The sequence below is a fragment of the Salvelinus alpinus genome, chromosome 11 (genome assembly GCF_045679555.1).
Source record: "Salvelinus alpinus chromosome 11, SLU_Salpinus.1, whole genome shotgun sequence".
NCBI lineage: Eukaryota > Metazoa > Chordata > Actinopteri > Salmoniformes > Salmonidae > Salvelinus > Salvelinus alpinus.
The window spans coordinates 42,899,477-42,918,730 of NC_092096.1; the positions used below are offsets into that span (position 1 = coordinate 42,899,477).

Sequence of the window (19,254 nt, forward strand, 5' to 3'; positions counted from 1 at the left end):
CATTGTCTCATTTGACTCAATATCTTTGGCATATTTTAATCCACTCGTGTCTATGTCGTCTTCCTCTCATATCTCGGCTTTATTGGTTTCCGCTGCTGTGGGACCACAGCCCTGGCTGTCAGTCAGAGCGGATGAAGTGTCAGTCACTGTGGTAACCGTCAGTCACAACAGCCAGCCTCAGTGACCAACTATAATGACACAATGGTCCTGACTGTCAGTCAGACAGAGGCTACTCACATGGGAGTGGAGGAAAGGAAGGAAGGATAACAGAGAAGAGAGGGCAGATTGAAGAAAGGTGGGGGACAAGGATGGGAATGGAAAGGCAATTCATTGTGTTCAATTTATTGGCAAAGTATAGGTGGCAGTTGGCTAAGCCATTGAGAGGCCCAGCACCACAAAACAACTCTCCTCATATGAGCTAGACCTTTTTTGGTCATACATAACAAATGCACAACGACCTTTTACATAATAACCCTGGCACACAGAACACTCCAGAACACTAGAACACGCAGGGCCTCCGGAATCAAAAGCACTCCTCTTATCGGCCACGTGCGACCTTGGGCTGAGTGTTGTTAGAGGGAACAGAGGAGAGAGATACTGTATAGATGGAAAGGTAAGGAGAGAGAGTGAGCGATGGATAGAGAGAGAGGGGGCCTGGTGTGCAGTAAGTGAGCTAAGAGGGTGGGAAATGGTGTGGTACAGAGGCGGATATTTCAGTCAGATACTCCTACTCTGAGTAGTTTTCCAGGTAGCGCCCGGGATGACATACAGGATTAAGATGATGTCACCAAACACCCTAGGAAGTATTCATGAGAAGTTGAACCAACTATTCCAATCTTATCAGTAAGTTCCATTCGGCTCCCCAGCTGGCAATGCTGATAGGTCTATATTTCCTGAAGAATGTTTGGTGGTTTTGACATCTCTGTCAAGGCTCATCTTTCTTCATCTCCTTCTAGAATAGAATTCTGCTCCTCTCCGGTCTGATGACTCAGAGTTCTGTGAGACTGATCGCTTAGACAGGCGAGATTACTCTGCTACTTCAGAGAGGAGAGCGGTTCAATGTGTCCTCCTCGGCACTCTACTCATGTAGACCGATAGCCGAGGCCTATATAAAGAATAGGCTTGATGTTTTCGACCAAGGAAATGTAGCCTGGAATCTAACCTTCGTGAACCTGTGCGGTGTGCACATCCTCTATGTAGGCATAGAAAATCAGTCAAGTTGTGAAGATTGTGGTACAGTGTTGGTTTGTCTATGCATTACTCATTTACTTCATATAAACAAGTGGTTCTTGCCTTCATTTAGTAATGGCACTTGAGGAGCGAGCCAACCTGTACTGAACAGTTAGATGGATCTTCAATCAACTTCGCCAACCAGCTGCTCGCTGGCAAATAGCCAGCCAAGTACCCCAGCTCCTAAAATGCTCATAGAGACGGAGTGATTTTTAGGAGACTCAGAGGGCCATTCGATGAGGGTTCTAAAACCGAACGCTTGGCTGCATACCATACCCAAAGCATAGAGCCACTCTGACCTCTACAGAGTGGGGCGGTTGACGCCCAGCCAAACTGTTCCAGAGTTGTTGTTTTTTTACGCCGTTCTCTTCCTGACCTCACATGGTGCCTCGACTGATATGGCATATGACCACACCCCCACACACTGTAGGTCAAGTTGTTAACATCCCCTCCTCAAAAAATAATTTCTCAAAGGAAATGTACCCTATTATCTCATCGGCCGAGAGATATGAGAGGGATGTACATTTTACAAACACATGCCCAATACAAACATTGCAAGGACATCTTTAATGGTAGTTTAGACAAAATGTTTTTAGCCTTGAATGCATTACAATAGTTGAGTCATTCTTTAAGTGTCCAGACATTTCTCCCCTCGCTCACATCCCCTCCCCTTCCTAGCATCTAGATGCCCTCTCTCAGCTGAACAGATTGCTAGGTACAGTACATTGGTATTGTGTGTGACGGTGACCGCATCTCTGACACAGTAATAGGGAAAACCACCTTGACCTTGCTATGTCATGATGGTGGCGGGGAGGGAGAGTGATTGTGATGCATCGTCTGCCACAGTCAGCCTTTATGATCTAGCTAGCAGACCTAGCCTTGGTAATCACAAGGCATCAAGCGTGAGAGAGAGTGGGAGAGAGGGGAGCTCGGCAAGGGCAAGTGTTGTGGCGAGTGTCCTATCAACGCCGCATAGCCCGTGACCAAACCACTTCACAATTCTCCCCCCACTTGCCCCAGCTTTGCTAAGCGCTATGGACTGCAGTAGGTCCGAGTCCTCAGTCACTCTGTGTCCTCCAACTCCAACCAGAAAATACAGATTGATTTGCCAGTTGGCCTCAGTGTGATTATGAAAGGAAGCAGGCTCCAGTTTTGGCAGCCATGTTGTTCTCTTCACCCCGGCCTGTGGCTAGATAATAAGAGAAGTAGCATAACAGCTGCGTTACGGCCGGTAGAGCAGCTGGAGTCACCTCAGGATGGTTAGGCTACAGGCGCTGATTATGTGTTGAAATCATAAGGTCACGTCTTAGTAATGCTGTGATTAGTTTTCAGATTGCAGCCTCTCGCTTAGGTTGTAAAGTGCTGCTTGCCTCTGTTTCCATCCCTCCATCTTACACTAAATCACACATATAACAGGCACATGGAAAGAGACTCTCAGAGGACAGGAAAGAGGGAAGTGGAATTTCACCTGTAAATATTTGTGGCACTACACTGACTTGATGTCATCTGTGCCTTAGTGGCCAAGTTTACAAAAGCGCAATAAAGTGGGGAATATGTGACAGAAGACCCTTTAACCAGAATACCCAACAGAATGGGCTCTAAACTTTTTTCACGTTATTTATTATAAAAGGACAAATACTTAGTGCTTAAAGGAAAAAGTCACCTATTTTAAATGTTATATCGTATTTGTCTATCTCTGAGCTATGTTCTATTGATTCCAGGGGTCATTTGTTTTCATGTGTGTCTGAGCTAAAAGACTATTCGAGCAGGCAGAAATACAGCCGGTATGACGCATTTTGCATCATTGCTCATAGCTCAGAGATGCACAATACGATATAACATTCAAAACGGGTGAATCTTTCCTTTGTGTTGTAAACATATATTTATTCTATACACTGTACATGACTACACAATAATTATGTTACGGGCTATAACAACACCATGCAGTAGGTACAGTACTTCGTTTAAATTGTCCTTGACACCGCATCAACCTCTTACAATAAATAGTAATACATTATCCCCTTTAGGGTAACTATACAGGTTAAACACTTTCATTTACATTACTGCTTTGGATAAGTGGTTTCCCTTTTTTAAATGAGTTGGTTTCTGATAATGTTTTGTATGTGTCCACTGATAATGTTCACCCTGTATGTGTCCATTGCTTAATCCATTTTATTCTTATTTCACGTCCTCATAATCCACTTTCTCTTATTCTGCATCTTCTGAACCGAAGCTTTTCTATCTTGACCATGGCGCACACTCATGTCTACCAACTCCCTCTAGACATGCAGATATTCAATGGCTTCTCAGAAATGATCTCTTTATTCCACTTTCTCTGAAGATGGACATAGCTTATTCCAAGTTATCCCACTCTGCCACCTCTGTTGAGAGGTATGTCTTTCGACTTAACAACTTCCCCCAAGCCGCGCCAATCTTCACGATGCACTATAGCCTTATCATGGATGACAGACGATGTTGTTTGAATCCGGATCCTGGGAAGATAGACACTTCTGCCTGACCTCAGTCTCCTCGAAGGTGACTTTCTTGTTGTTCCTCTTGGGGTCGATCCAGGAGTTGTGAATGACCACGTTGTTGGGCGTGGGCTCAGCCTCCACCACGGACACCACCCTCTTCATCTTGCTCTTCAACACCTTTTGGAACTTCTGCCTGGTGAAGGCGTAGAGCAGCGGGTGGAAGATGGTCGTCCCGTAGGCCATGACCAGGAAACCCAACCGCAACTTGACCGTGAAGTCTGAGGGCCCTGCGCTGAGGATGACCGTGTTGAGGACTGTGATGGGCGTCCAGCAGAGCAGGAAGGTGGAGATGATGAGTAGGGACATCCTGAAGACGCGTTTCTGCCTCTCCCGCCGTTCCCGGTGGCGTTTAACGGCCCTGCGCAGAGCCATGAGGACGGAGACGGAGGTCCGCATGGACAGGACCGCAGGTGGGTTTCCGCCCCCTCGGACTGCCCCGCTGCCCTGGGACGCATCTGTAGATTCCACCTGCGTTGCGGTGGTCAAGGAGATGGTCTTCTTCTTGCGGGGCTTCTTCTTGGGCTGGTTGTGTTGGAAGCGCGTCCCGATGCGGATGTTCAGTGCCTGGAGTATCTTGTAGTAGGTCACCAGCATGACTACGGCCGTGAAGAAGAAGATGGGTATCTGAGCCAAGAGGTGATAGTACAGCCCCAGCTCTGTATAGTACTCATTAGTATGGACCACAGAGGCAACTGCAGTCTGGTTGACGAACTCTGAGCCAAAATCACTGAAGAAGCCCACCTCCATGAAGGGGACCAGGAAACTGAAGAAGGACATAGCCCAAATTAAGCCCAGCAGAGCCACGGCGCGGCCCATTGTTAGCATGCGGTTGGCTGGACGCACTGAGATGTCGTAGCGGTCGACAGTGATGGCTAGCACGTTCGAGGCAGTGGCTACGCTAGCGAAGGAGACACAGGCCTCGTGGAAGCAGCAGACCAGCGCTGTATCAGCCTCTAGGGGGAGGAGTATTACCACGGCAGTCAGAGGGATGCAAGACACACACACCTGGAACCAGAGAGATAAATAAGTATTAAGATTATTATTAGTTAAATTTGTCTCCTTCTACAGAAGATAGTGGCCTGCTTCCTGAAGAATCTAGAGATTTGTCACAGACCAATTGCACTGCAATCATCTAATCCTAGACACTCACTGGAATTTTCACACATTGATCTAAGGTCAGTTTTGTGTTCTCCCTCCCAATGGTTAAAGTTTGTATTTTCACTGATCTGAGGCCTGTGCCTAATGGAAACATCAAATACTGACACTCACTAGTACGTCTAGGACATGCAGATTCATGGTGACGATGTTGGACACGGAGGTGATGAGATTCTGCTTCATGCAGTAGAGGACCAGCACTGTCAGGTTACTGCTTAGGCCCAGCACAATCTCCAGCAGCAGGAACCCTGTCAGTGACACCTGGAGGATAATAGTGGCATTATCATAAAACTAAATGCTATCACAATAATAGTATTGTAATATCTGCTTGTATCGTGATAACCAATTTCATTGTGATAACTGCTTTCATTGCGATATACAGTTGAAGTCGGAAGTTTACATACACTAAAACTCGTTTTTCAACCACTCCACAAATTTCTTGTTAACAAACTACAGTTTTGGCAAGTTGGTTTGGACATCTACTTTGTGCATGACATAAGTCATTTTTCCAAACAATTGTTTACAGACAGATTATTTAACTTATAATTCACTGTATCACAATTCCAGTGGGTCAGAAGTTTACATACACTAAGTTGACTGTGCCTTCGAACAGCTTGGAAAATTCCAGAAAATTATGTCATGGCTTTAGAAGCTTCTGATAGGCTTATTGACATCATTTGAGTCAATTAGAGGTGTACCTGTGGATGTATTTCAAGGCCTACCTTCAAACTCAGTGCCTCTTTACTTGACATCATGGGAAGATCAAAAGAAATCAGCCAAGACCTCAGAAAAACAATTGTAGACCTCCACAAGTCTGGTTCATCCTTGTGAGCAATTTCCAAACGCCTGAAGGTACCACGTTCATCTGTACAAACAATAGTACGCAAGTATAAACACCATGGGACCACACAGCCGTCATACCGCTCAGGAAGGAGACGCGTTCTGTCTCCTAGAGATGAACTTACTTTGGTGCAAAAAGTGCAACTTAATCCCAGAACAACAGCAAAGGACCTTGTGAAGATGCTGGAGGAAACGGGTACAGAAGTATCTATATCCACAGTAAAACAAGTCCTATATCGACATAACCTGGAAGGCCACTCGGCAAGGAAAAAGCCACTGCTCCAAAATCGGCATAAAAAAAGCCAGACTACGGTTTGCATCTGCACATGGTGACAAAGATCATACTTTTTGGAGAAATGTCCTCTAGGCTGATGAAGCAAAAATAGAACTGTTTTGCCATAATGACCATCGTTATGTTTGGAGGAAAAAGGGGGGGGCTTGCAAGCCGAGGAACACCATCCCAACCGTGAAGCACGGGGGTGGCGGCATCATGTTGTGGGGGTGCTTTGCTGCAAGAAGGACTGGAACACTTCACAAAATAGATGGCTAAGGTGTATGTAAACTTCTGACTTCAACTGTCAGCTTTAATCGTGAAATCTGCTTTTTTTTCTGTGATAACTGCTTTAATCACGATAACTGACGTGGAACAAAGTTTTAAAGAAAAGTGATGTAAGCGTGTACCTGGAAGCTGACGGGGTAGGGGGCGGCAGACTGGGTCATATCGAGGTTAGAGGGATCCGAGGTGTCGAGGACAGTCACGTTGCTCATGGCGGCTTCTGAGATCAGCACAGGAGGGGTATGCATTATCCTAGAGAGACGTGGTGACACAGAGAGAGGAGGGGAAGGAGAGAGATCAGAACCGGGACTGATTGCATTAACATATATATATGGGGGAGATAAAGGTGTTGTGTTTCACCACAAAAGTGTATAGTTTACATGACTATTGACTTCCTCTCATCTATGTCTTATGCGTCTCATTGTCATCTCCTGTACCTTCAAAAAGTTGAAACTAGGTTATATGGGAGCATACAACAGTGTAGAATAGGCTATTTCTATTCCTTTTAACTGTCAATCTATCTGTTTTTGTGTCTGGGACTTCGTCTGAGTGTATTTTTACCTTTCGAGTGTGGACGTTTCAATCACAAACTTATTTTGTGATGTCATCTTGATGGAATCTTACAAAAGGTGGCAATTATAAATCAAAAAGCCAATTTCCGCAGATTTCCGCTGTGCTTTTCTCTTTGTGGAAAGAGTTTTTCTCTTTGTGGAAAGAGTGAAAAATGAGTACTCTCCCTTTTAGTCCTTCATTGCTGACACCTTTATCATGTTAAATTGTTAGCTGACTAGAACTAATAGTGCTTCACTTATGTCAGTGTTTTGTTGTTACATTAGGTTTAGAGTTGTGTTTTGTGGCTACTTTGATCAATGTGTCCATGTTCTTAAGTATTTCGGTAATTCATGTCCTTGCTTTGCTTTTATGTCTAGATATAACAGTTTTCCGTGTGATCTGTCCAGAGGCTTGTCCTGTCCAGAGAAACTGTCCAGAACCAGACAGTCCTTTTGTGGCTCCGTAAGCATTCATATTGCAGACACACTATACTCACCCCTCCCTCGTGTGCCGTCTCCCCTTCAAGAGTCCATGAACCAGCCAGAGCCGACTTGCTAAGGCCTCAATAGGAAATCATAAGATCCAACCATAGTTCTGTAGTAGTAGACGAAATCTCCACTTGGTACACGTTTAATCCTAGTGGTGCAGCCCTTTGTCGAAATAATGGGAAGATTATGATGCCGATGAGGGCAGTTGGAGCAAGCTGAAACTGCGTTTCTTGGATCCTTCCTTTTCTATTTCAAATTCAGCTCCACCATGAGAGAAAAAACAGTCCACCTTCAAAACATTTCTCCATTTATTTGACCCAGAAGCTGCAAACAACAGTGATGGATCACAGAGGACTGGTCTGTGCTCTCGTGCATCCAATAAAAACACTGTATTCCGGTTAGGGAGAAGCACTGAGGACTCATTAAACGCGGGAACGCGTTCACTCGTCGTCCGCGGTGGGCAGGGAGAGGATGTGCATTGTAGCATCCAGCCACGTGGTTTACTAAATGAATGGTTTCTTTTAGGCAGCTGCTTGTTGTTCTTTGTTATTTGATCTGTAGTCCTCCTTGGATCTTAACAGAACCAGAGCAGTGCCTGGCTGATACTCAACTGTCCTCCCCTCTTCCTTCTGTACGTATCCCCCCCCCCCCCGACACCCTTCAGAAACACCCCTCCATCACCTTCGAGAGCGGAGCAAAGGTCAATGGCCTTTTCCTTCTCCTCACACCTTGTAATTCCACTGGAGTGAGGCAGGACCACCTCAGTGCTGTGGCACCTTATACAAATTCAAACCAGGCTGGGAGGAAGGTCATTAGCTACTTTGCAGAGAGAGGAGAATATGTTAAAACACTGGGCCGCCAGCTATGTGGCATTTGGTGCGCTCTCTCGCGTTCTCTCTCTCTTTCTATCATAGAGTAGGAGAGGGGGACAAATCAGGGGATGACGTCATCATCCTTCTGTTTATTTCTCCTCCCTCAATCGTCGCCCTGGAGAACAACAAGATGGAGAGAGGAAGAGACGTAAATGAAAGGAGGATAATGAATGAGAAGTGTGTCATGACATATCAGACCCAAATTATCATTATCCAGACAGTCTGTTGAGCTGTATCAGTAACAGCCTACTGTACCTTAAGTTAACCCAGTGATAGATCTGCCTGTCTGTTATAGTGTGTTTTGTTAATAACCTCTAATCGGGTTTGTATTGAATTATCCTCCCCCCAAGAAAAGGAGATGGAGAGACACAAAGAGAGAGGTGTTCTGTCTCTCGTTTGATTCATAGTGGATGTCTTACTTATTATACCGTTGGCTATTCAAGGCCTTCTGCTGTTCTTGATACTGTAGTCTCTGTCATGCGTTTGTTTGACAAATGAGCCCTCAGTCTTTGAACTGGTTCTTTGTGCAGGCTCCCTCCCTCCCTCTGTCATCTCGCTCACTTGCTCGCTCTCTCGCTCTCTCTCTCGCTCTTCATCTCTCTGTCTTCATCTCTTGCTGTGGCTGTCTGGCTGTGTGTAGACAGAAGCTCAAGAGGGCCAGAGAGTGGTAGTGCTACTGGGAAAAGTGAGAAACTCATATGACAAAGAGCATATGAGAGTATGATCCGTATGACACAGACCATGACAGTGTATGATCTGTATGACACGGAACATGACAGTGTAGGATTCGTATGACACGGAACATGACAGTGTAGGATCTGTATGACACGGAACATGACAGTGTAGGATCCGTATGACACGGAACATGACAGTGTAGGATCCGTATGACACGGAACATGACAGTGTAGGATCCGTATGACACGGAACATGACAGTGTAGGATCCGTATGACACGGAACATGACAGTGTAGGATCCGTATGACACGGAACATGACAGTGTAGGATCCGTATGACACGGAACATGACAGTGGAGGATCCGTATGACACGGAACATGACAGTGGAGGATCCGTATGACACGGAACGTGACAGTGGAGGATCCGTATGACACGGAACGTGACAGTGGAGGATCCGTATGACACGGAACGTGACAGTGTAGGATCCGTATGACACGGAACGTGACAGTGTAGGATCCGTATGACACAGAGCATGGGGTTTGGTTTCTGTAATTTCACACAGTGGCACTGCACACAGAGGTTAAGCCACTGGCTTTCAGTTATTCACTTGCACGCATGACAGCTCACAGAGCACTCTGAGAAGGTGTATTTGGTGTGTGTGTGTGTGTGTGTGTGTGTGTGTGTGTGTGTGTGTGTGTGTGTGTGTGTGTGTGTGTGTGTGTGTGTGTGTGTGTGTGTGTGTGTGTGTGTCTACGTGTGTGTCTCTCTCTACGTGTGTGAGATGAGTGTAAGGCTCAGGCTGTTATGAGAGCGGTGTGTTTGCACCGCGCTAAGAGCAAGGCTTCAGAGACACCGCGTTCATAAGTGATGCTTAACATTAGCAGCAGAGCGTTGAGTAAGTGGGCAGGCAGGAGAGGGAGCGGAAATATAATCCCTTTGGATGAGACTGTGTGCTGTATTGGTCAAGTTCTCTCTCTACTGTGTGACTGTAGGCTGGTGGAGCAGACAGGCAGAGACTGTGCTAGAACGCTATGGTACTGTACATGCAGTGAGCGCACACGGCTGGTGGTTCTTTGTCTGTTGGTACAATACAAGTGAGAAGTCTGCAGGCTTTTTGCTCCAGTTGTTCTTTTGAACTCTGCTGATTAGTGTGCACATACTGTACAATATGGTGGCATTTTGACAACCGTTCCTCACGGTTCAGCCGAGGTAGAAAACGAGAGTGCTTTTATCAAGAACTGAAGTCATTACGGTTGTCATTTTGAGTTTGTTTTTGAACGCATCTGAAATGCATTTATTTGCTTCAGTGTACAGACTGACATTCATTATCAAGCGCGCAATTGTAACAGAGAATAGAGACATCAGTGCAGTGATAGATGTTTACCTTGTCCTCTGAGGTAGTCGTGTGTCCGTCCTCTACCTCACAGCACTGTCAGCATAGATAGCCAGGTGGAACACTCTCTCCCAGGTAGAGTGACGGAGGAAGAGATAGAGAGAGGAAAGTACCAGAAGCTGCTGAGGCGGTTTCTGGCTGTGTGTGACGGGTAAGATGGTGTAGTTAAGTCCTCAGGGTCTGTTTCCCGGGACTGGTCTCAATGAGAAGTGTGTAAGGATCCAGGCTGGAGTAGGGAGATCAGTGTTCTGCTCTCTGGCTGTGCTGCGCTCTCCCCTCTTTCCCACTCTCACTCGCACCGTCTCGGAGCACTAATAGCCCTTCCTACTCATCTCGCCCACCCTTCCTCCTCTTCTCTGGCTGCATGTCTCTAACACTTTCTATTTCTCTCTGTATCAACCTTTCGCTCTCAACATTCTCTCTCTATCAACCCCTCTCTTTTAGAGGTCGACCGATTTATGATTTTCCAACGCTGATACCGATACCAATTATTGGAGGATCAAAAAAAGCCGATACCAATTAATCGGACGATTTATTTATTTATTTATATATATATATATATATATATATATATATATATATATATATATATATATATATATGTGTGTGTGTGTGTGTGTGTGTGTGTGTGTGTGTGTGTGTGTGTATATATATTTGTAATAATGACAATTACAACAATACTGAATGAACAATGAACACTTTTATTTTAACTTAAAATAATACATAAATAAAATCAATTAAGTCTCAAATAAATAAGGAAACATGTTCAATTTGGTTTAAATAATGCAAAAACAAAGTGTTGGAGAAGAAAGTAAAAGTGCAATATGTGCCATGTAAAAAAGCTAACGTTTAAGTTTCTTGCTCAGAACATGAGAACATATGAAAGCTGGTGGTTCCTTTTAACACGTGTTTTCAATATTCCAAGGTAAGAAGTTTTAGGTTGTAGTTATTATAGGACTATTTCTCTCTATACCATTTGTATTTCATATACCTTTGACTATTGGATGTTCTAATAGGTACTTTAGTATTGCTAATAGGTACTTTAGTATTGCCTAATCTCGGGAGTTGATAAGCTTGAAATCATAAACAGCGCAATGCTTGAAGCAGCAGAAGAGCTGCTGGCAAACGCAGTAAAGTGCTATTTGAATGAATGCTTACGAGCGTGCTGCTGCCTACCATCGCTCAGTCAGACTGCTCTATCAAAGCATAGACTTAATTATAATATAATAACACACAGACATACGAGCCTTAGGTCGTTAATATGGTCAAATCCGGAAACTATCATTTCGAAAACAAAACGTTTATTCTTTCAGTGAAATACGGAACCGTTCCGTATTTCATCTAACGGGTGGCATCCATAAGTCTAAATATTGCTGTTACATTGCACAACCTTCAATGTTATGTCATAATTACGTAAAATTCTGGCAAATTAGTTCGCAACGAGCCAGGCGTTGCATATACCCTGACTCTGCGTGCAATTAACGCAAGAGAAGTGACACAATTTCCCTAGTTTAATATTGCCTGCTAACATTCTTTTAACTAAATATACAGGTTTAAAAATATATAGTTCTGTGTATTGATTTTAAGAAAAGCATTGATGTTTATGGTTAGGTACATTCGTGCAACGATTGTGCTTTTGTTAAATCATCCCCCGTTTGGCAAAGTTGGCTGTCTTTTGTTAGGAAGAAATAGTCTTCACACAGTTCGCAACAAGCCAGGTGGCCCAAACTGCTGCATATACCCTGACTCTGTTGCACAGAACACAAGAGAAGTGACACAATTTCCCTAGTTAAAAGAAATTCATGTTAGCAGGCAATATTAACTAAATATGCAGGTTTAAAAATATATACTTGTGTATTGATTTTAAGAAAGGCGTTGATGTTTATGGTTAGGTACACATTGGTGCAACGACAGTGCTTTTTTTCGCGAATGCGCTTGTTAAATCACCCGTTTGGCGAAGTAGGCTATGACTCAATGATAAATTAACAGGCACCGTATCGATTCTATGCAACGCAGGACAAGCTAGATAAACTAGTAATATTATCAACCATGTGTAGTTAACTAGTGATTATGTTAAGATTGATTGTTTTTTATAAGATACGTTTAATGCTAGCTAGCACCTTACCTTGGCTCCTTGCTGCACTCGCGTAACAGGTAGTCAGCCTGCCACGCAGTCTCCTCGTGGAGTGCAATGTAATCGGCCATGGTTGGTGTCCAAAAATGCAGATTACCTATTGTTAGGAAAACTTGAAATTTGTCCCAATTTAATCGGCCATTCCGATTCTCTCTTCACTCTCTTTCCCTATTCTCTCTTTCTCTATTTACTTCTCCTTCCTCTGATGGGTCTCGTGTAACAGGTCCCTCATTTCATCCTTTCGTTAGCTTTGTGCAGTGTTTAATTCAGTGTAGTATTGTGTCTCTAGTGCAGGGGTAGGCAGGTAGATTCAGCCTGGGGGGCCGGAACATAATTATAATCATGTAATGTATTGTAATGTACACTGCAATTATAATGTATATTACAAATTGACATAACTAAGCCCAAGAAATTGTATTTGAAAATAACAATTTCATTCCTTGATTACATTGAGACACGATCACGTCTCTTTCTTTATTTCTGGGAATACTTGCAAACAGATGTCCTAAATATTATAATTATTTTAGCTGAATTCCTGGTGATTTAGCAGTATCTTTTTTTTTTACCCCCCCCAAAACAATCACTCGCGAGCCAGTTTTTTCGTAGGCCTGTGTGTCTGTAGCCTAAGTTGCACTAGCTCCACAGATAGACATGGCACCCATCAAGATGCAGCTTTCAAGCCTGTGTTCAGTAATGGCTATTTTCTCCACATAAGCTCTGGAACACAGTCATTAGGATTCACCTTCCACAGATTGGCTAGGTTTCAGTACTGAAATTGGGACGTCAATGTCAGGCAGAGGATAATGATGTCATATTTTGCCAGGAAATGGCAAAATGAAAGAGGAGTCTCTCAACTCCGAGGCATCAGAGCACATATGGTTTTCTTCGGAGGGTCTTTTCCGCTGGTGCCGATGTCACTACAGTGATGGAAGACATCTCGGAATTGTGCCAAAGGTCGATTTTTAAATTCAAAATTCTCTCTGTCGCTCTCTTTCTCCCCCCTCCTCTCTCTCACACACACAAACACTCTCCCTTTTTGTGTCTGTCTCCCTCCCTTTGTCACCATGCCAGTCTGTGTGTTTGGACTCTCTTGAAGATCGGGCTCGGCAACTGTGCCGATGGTAATGGTATTTTTTATTTTACCTTTGTTTAACTACGCAAGTCAGTTAAGAACAAATTCTTATTTTCAATGACGGCCTAGGAACAGTGGGTTGGTGGGGCAGACAGATTTGTACCTTGTCAGCTCGGGGATTTGAACTTGAATCTTACTCTTTTGTTGATTTTAATGCCAAATGACACTTTGAATGACAAAGGAGTTAGCTAATTTATGAAGAATATCTGGCAACATGACCAGGTTAGATTAGATGCAGCCTGTAGGTGCATTCACAAAGTATTCAGACCCCTTAACTTTTTCCACATTTTGTCACGTTACAGCCTTATTCTAAAATTTAAATAAAAAACTGAGCAATCGGGGCAGAAGAGCCTTGGTCAGGGAGGTGACCAAGAACCCGATGGTCACTCTGACAGAGCTCTAGAGTTCCTCTGTGGAGAAGGGAGAACCCTCCATAAGGACAACCATCTCTGCAGCACTCCACCAATCAGGCCTTTATGGTAGAGTGGCCAGAGGGAAGCCACAAGGCACATGACCGAGTTTGTCAAAAGGCTGCCTAAAGGACTCTCAGACCATGAGAAACAAGATTCTCTGGTCTGATGAAACCAAGATTAAACTCTTTGGCCTGAATGCCAAGTGTCACATCTAGGGCTGTGGTGGCCATGACATTTAGTCAGCCGGTGATTGTCAAGCAAATAACTCATGGTAATTGACTGTTAATTAACATAAACACATTTAGCATCTCCTGTCTTCCACGCATAGCCTACAAGCCACTGATGCAGACCTTTGGAACATCTACATTTAAAAAAGTCAAATAAATCTATTTAGTATAGCTTACACCATCACAATAAATCCATTATTTATTTTAGACAGGTCTAAAGAAACATTCTTTGAAGAAAATTTAGTCTATTTCAGAAGAACAGAATAGCATACTCTGAGTTGTCCTTATGTTAGGCCCTGATCTGGCTATGCCATATGGCTGTGGGCTACACTAGTTCATTTTGCAGACAAGATTTGCTTACATTTTTCATGGCATTATTTTATAGTATGAAGAATATAATTTAACATAGCTGAATAAAATAGGAAGGGAATTTTCTCCCAGCGATTTGAGGGAGTGCGCACATGCGGCTATTCTGTGTTGATCAGTTAACAAAGAAATAGGTACTCCTTTATGGTTAATTTAGAGTTATTAATGTAACTTTAGTTCTAAAAAAGTTGGGATACATGTTTTGATTTTTAATACATTGTATGATGTATGTATGATACTGCATGATGAGACTCTAATGATGATTTGAAAAAAGTTGCATGAAAGGCCTGAGCTCTGCTTTGTTTTTTTTTGTGCAGGCTGTACACACTGCATTAGTTTCTCATTCACAATTTGACAAGCACTTGATAATGCTTCCAATTTCCCTGCGGCATCCCTTTGTGTGGCCATAATGCCCCCTGAAAAAACATGCCTTTTGCGGCCAGTGGCCGTTGTGCCCTTGGGCTGAATATTATCATTATTATTTTACTCTCCCGGCTGCATGCTCCAAAGCACCACTGTCATGATGTTGGCCTGTTGGGGGAGGTTTACGACCCCCAATAAATACCTTTCCCCTTTTCTCTCTCTCTACTTTATAGAGTTGACTCTTGTAAAGCCTTTGCAACATAGAGAGTCTGGTAACATCGAAAGGTGGGAAACGGAACCATATTTCGGTAATCCAACCAGTTGAAAATATGTGTTGGTACTTAATGAATATGATCTCAGATCAGTTGTTGTCTGAGACATTACTACTAATGACAGGATGACATAAACTGTATCTTGGAAAGTCGACACATTCTAGTTATCAGATTCACATGGAATTGTTGTGCAATTTTAAATGTTTAAATATGAAACTATTTGTGAAAAGATGAAATGTAATTTTAGCTTCTTAAATGAGAGAACGGTTTGTCATAGAGAAACTCTGCTCACTCAGAGACCTCGCCCAAGTGAACTGACTTTGGTTGCAAACTATGAAACACGCCCATCTTTCACCACTATATAAACCCGTTGACGAAAATTCTACTTTCTGTTCCAAGGATGTGCGGACTTGCGGTCCCCACGTTGAAAGGACAAAGATCACCTCCAGAACTAAGCCAACCTCAGCGTGAGCTCTGGTTGAACGACAGGAACCTAACGAAATTAGCATCGAATCTCAACGTGAAGGTGACGACCTACATGCCGGAAAGATGAATTTCGACTATACCAGCCAGAATATAGCATGAGCATAAAAGTATGGCAACTTGGCATGAACTTTTATTCACTAAAGAAGTGATACCCTCTCCGCCCGCTAAATGTGGGCTAGGAGAAGACGGACAGAGTATCCATTCTACCACGCTCCAGTTCACCACTAGACATTCTTCAGAGGACCAGAGATCCATGCTGGACCACCCCGCCTTCTATCTATGACCAATCTACCGAAGCGCATTTTCCTTTTTCAAATGGGCGGTTATTTAGAATGCATAAGATACTGTATTTACGATAGCATAGCTGCCTACGGCCCGATAGAGACACAAAATCTTTTTGTTCCTCAGTCTTCCCGCTCTTTCATTCAAACCCTTTCTTTGTGTAACCAGCCGTCATATCTGTTCCGTCCGCTAGGGATGTTTTCCTTTATGACATAATTTATAATCAATGTATGATCCATTCTGTGTAGATGTAATTCTGTGTGATTATTTAGTAAATAAATAATTAAGCCAAATTTTGTATTGCTGATTCAACTTGTTAGCCAGGGTTCGTGAAGATAACCAAGAGTTTACAACTTTCAGATGAGACTAAATAAAGTGACGATTAAATATTGACTGCTATTGAGGTAAAAGATTACCAGGTCTTTAAGAGTTTATTCGGAAGATAACAGCTCTATAAACATTATTTTCGTGGTGCCCCGACTTTCTAGTTAATTACATTTACCTGATTAGCTTAATCAGGTAATATTAATTACAGAGAAATTATTTTATAGAATAGCATGTCATATCACTTAATCCGGCATAGCCAAAGACACGACACCTCTCACTCAAATCTCTCTCCGTCACGTGATCTGGTCTTTCTCACAGGCTACAAGTGAAGACTGACACATTGGGGACGCAACTGCGCGCGCCTTATCCAATTCCGAGGTGCATATTGAAGATATTGGAAGATCTGTCCACATTTTACTTTTCATCAGCCAACAAGATGTGTTGGCCTAACGAACAGCAAAAGCACTAGCCTATGTCAATCTACTATCCCCCATAGTATAAAAGTTGACCTATTATATTCTGTGCGAGAAGGAAATATTCCAAACATAGTCTGGGACAGTTGTGGGATGGGATAGATCCCAAATTAAGTGTTTGATTAGATTTCTGATTACATTTGCATTGATGTCAGAGTGATTAGAGGGACAATAGAGTGTTGAGTACCAGGCACTTAGCAAGTTTTGTAGGTTACTAATGACCATCATTAGTAACCTACAAAAATTAGAAGTGGTAAACTGTACAATGCAAACACACACACACACACACACACACACACACACACACACACATGCTAGAGCTGCACAATATGTGCAAAAAAATCGAATTGCAAATAGTTTTTTGCCAAATATTGCGTTTGCGATATCGATCAAAACACTTGGACAACTGTTGGAGTCATAAAAAATAAAATGATTTACACTACCGTTCAAAAGTTTGAGGTCACTTAGAAATGTCGTTGTTTTTTTAAAGAAAAGCACTTTTTTTTCCATTAAAATAACATCAAATTGATTAGAAATACAGTATAGACATTGTTAATGTTGTAAATGACTATTGTAGCTGGAAACTGCAGATTTTTTATGGAATATCTACATAGGCATACAGAGGCCCATTATAAGCAACGATCACTCCTGTGTTCCAATGGCACGTTGTGTTAGCTAATCCAAGTTTATCATTTTAAAAGGCTAAATGATCATTGGAACACAGGAGTGGCATTAACAGTGTCTACACTGTATTATTGATCAATTTGATGTTATTTTAATGGACAAAAAAATTGCTTTTCTTTTAAAAAACAAGGACATTTCTAAGTGACCCCAAACTTTTTAACGGTAGTGTATATTAAGAAACAAAGTGAAAGCAGAATCGTTCCTGTTTGGTACAATCTGTTGACTGCATTTGTCCTAACAGAGCAGCATGCAAACTGACAAACGGAGTAAACTATAAAAGCGGACGTTACATGAGTGTTCTGGGTGACATTTCAAAATATAACATGCATCATGGATCTCTTGCGGTTTTTATGTGAATTCGATTAATTGTGCAGCCCTAACACACACACACACACACACACACACACACACACACACACACACACACACACACACACACACACACACACACAAATAATGTTTGATGCTGGTATTAATATTGCAATCCCATATCCAATCCTGTCCCCTGATGCCCCTACAGCTTGCTGTTTGCTTGGGTTTCTCTACCTTTTCCCCATTTCAACTTTGTGTGTGTGTGTGTGTGTGTGTGTGTGTGTGTGTGTGTGTGTGTGTGTGTGAGTGCAAAGAGCGAGAGGGAAGAGAGCGAGTGGGATGAAAGAGTAGCCGTGCCAGAGCCTGTCACTGCCGACGAGTCCACTGTGCACTCGCTGTGGGTCTAGATCAGTGTGTGTCTGCCCAGCTCCAGCCATATTGACTCTCTGTGTTGTGGCTGTAGATCAGTGCACCATGGCAAGAGCTAATGGGGCAGAAACAGCCTGTCAGGGCTCATTGTGTAGTCTGCAACTGGAGGAGAAAGAGAGAGCGAGCGAGGGATGAGGTGACTGAGCAGACAGTGACTGGAACCTGGTCAAACTCCAGTAACTGACACAAGAATTCAGACAGTCAGGGATTTTTCTGCATAGAAAATGCTTGGGCGGGACCAAACGGTAAAACAATTATAATAATCAAAATGCTTTCAGTGTAAACTTCAACAACTAAAAGCAGATATAAAGTATGTAGAAAAGATAATGGACCTGTCTTTTTTTAATAATATCATCTTTGAGAACTAACAATCACCAAAATACAAGCTAGGCTAGACAGTCTGGGATCATTTAAAATTCCAAAAACAATGAATTCAGCAGTATTGATTTTGTTATTATGTTTGAGGAAAATAACACATTATCCACGGCAAAATGCATAGAATTGTAGGAAATTTGTTTTAAAACGGCAACATTTTCTCTCAACTCCATGGCAGAATATATAGAATTGCAGATAATGTGCTTTAAAACGGCCAGATTTTATCTCAGGGCCATGACAAAATGTGTAGAATTGCAGGGAATTTGCTCTGAAACTGCAAAAATGTCTCTCAGCTCCATGGAGAAATTTGTGGAATTGCAGGAAATTGGCTTAAAAACCACCCCATTACCATCACGCCTTCCTTTTTGACAGACACACACACACACAAATGCACGCACACACACACACACCCCAGCGTTACTCCATTCTGAATCATTAAACCTCACTGAGGTCACATCACTGATAACAACACGGATGACCTTCTAGGCTCTCTGTGATGACCTCATTGACTGACCCTCTTTGATGACCTCACCCAGTCTGCCCGTTTAGTGATGACGGAAAGGATAGCGGAGTGTTCTTAGATTATGTCACTATGTGTTAATCACAGTACCTCATGTCCCTTTGGCCTCTTGAGTGTCTTTTCTCTCCTCCATTTCATCCCTCTCTTCTCCCCCTCACTCATAGC

The 19,254-nt window shown here is 43.0% G+C and overlaps 2 protein-coding genes across 3 annotated transcripts in view; one reads left to right on the top strand and one right to left on the bottom strand.

Moving 5' to 3' along the window:
• The window catches only part of LOC139534219 (conserved oligomeric Golgi complex subunit 5-like), an 89,411-nt gene that overhangs the window by 22,511 nt on the left and 47,646 nt on the right, over positions 1 to 19,254 (top strand). The gene's annotated exons all lie outside the window — the stretch shown is intronic.
• LOC139534209 (G-protein coupled receptor 22-like) lies at positions 327 to 10,646 on the bottom strand. Of its 2 annotated transcripts, XM_071333122.1 has the most exons (5): positions 10,286 to 10,646; positions 7,364 to 8,342; positions 6,441 to 6,567; positions 5,034 to 5,180; positions 327 to 4,769 (listed from the first exon to the last, which is right to left on the bottom strand). In XM_071333122.1, exons 3-5 carry the CDS (start codon positions 6,561 to 6,563, stop codon positions 3,687 to 3,689), a joined length of 1,353 nt encoding a protein of 450 aa, XP_071189223.1. In that variant the 5' UTR covers positions 6,564 to 6,567; positions 7,364 to 8,342; positions 10,286 to 10,646; the 3' UTR covers positions 327 to 3,686. The 2 variants fall into 2 exon arrangements, with proteins under 2 accessions (XP_071189223.1, XP_071189224.1); XM_071333123.1 differs by lacking the exons at positions 7,364 to 8,342; positions 10,286 to 10,646 and adding an exon at positions 5,642 to 5,784 and having other exon boundaries at positions 6,441 to 6,568.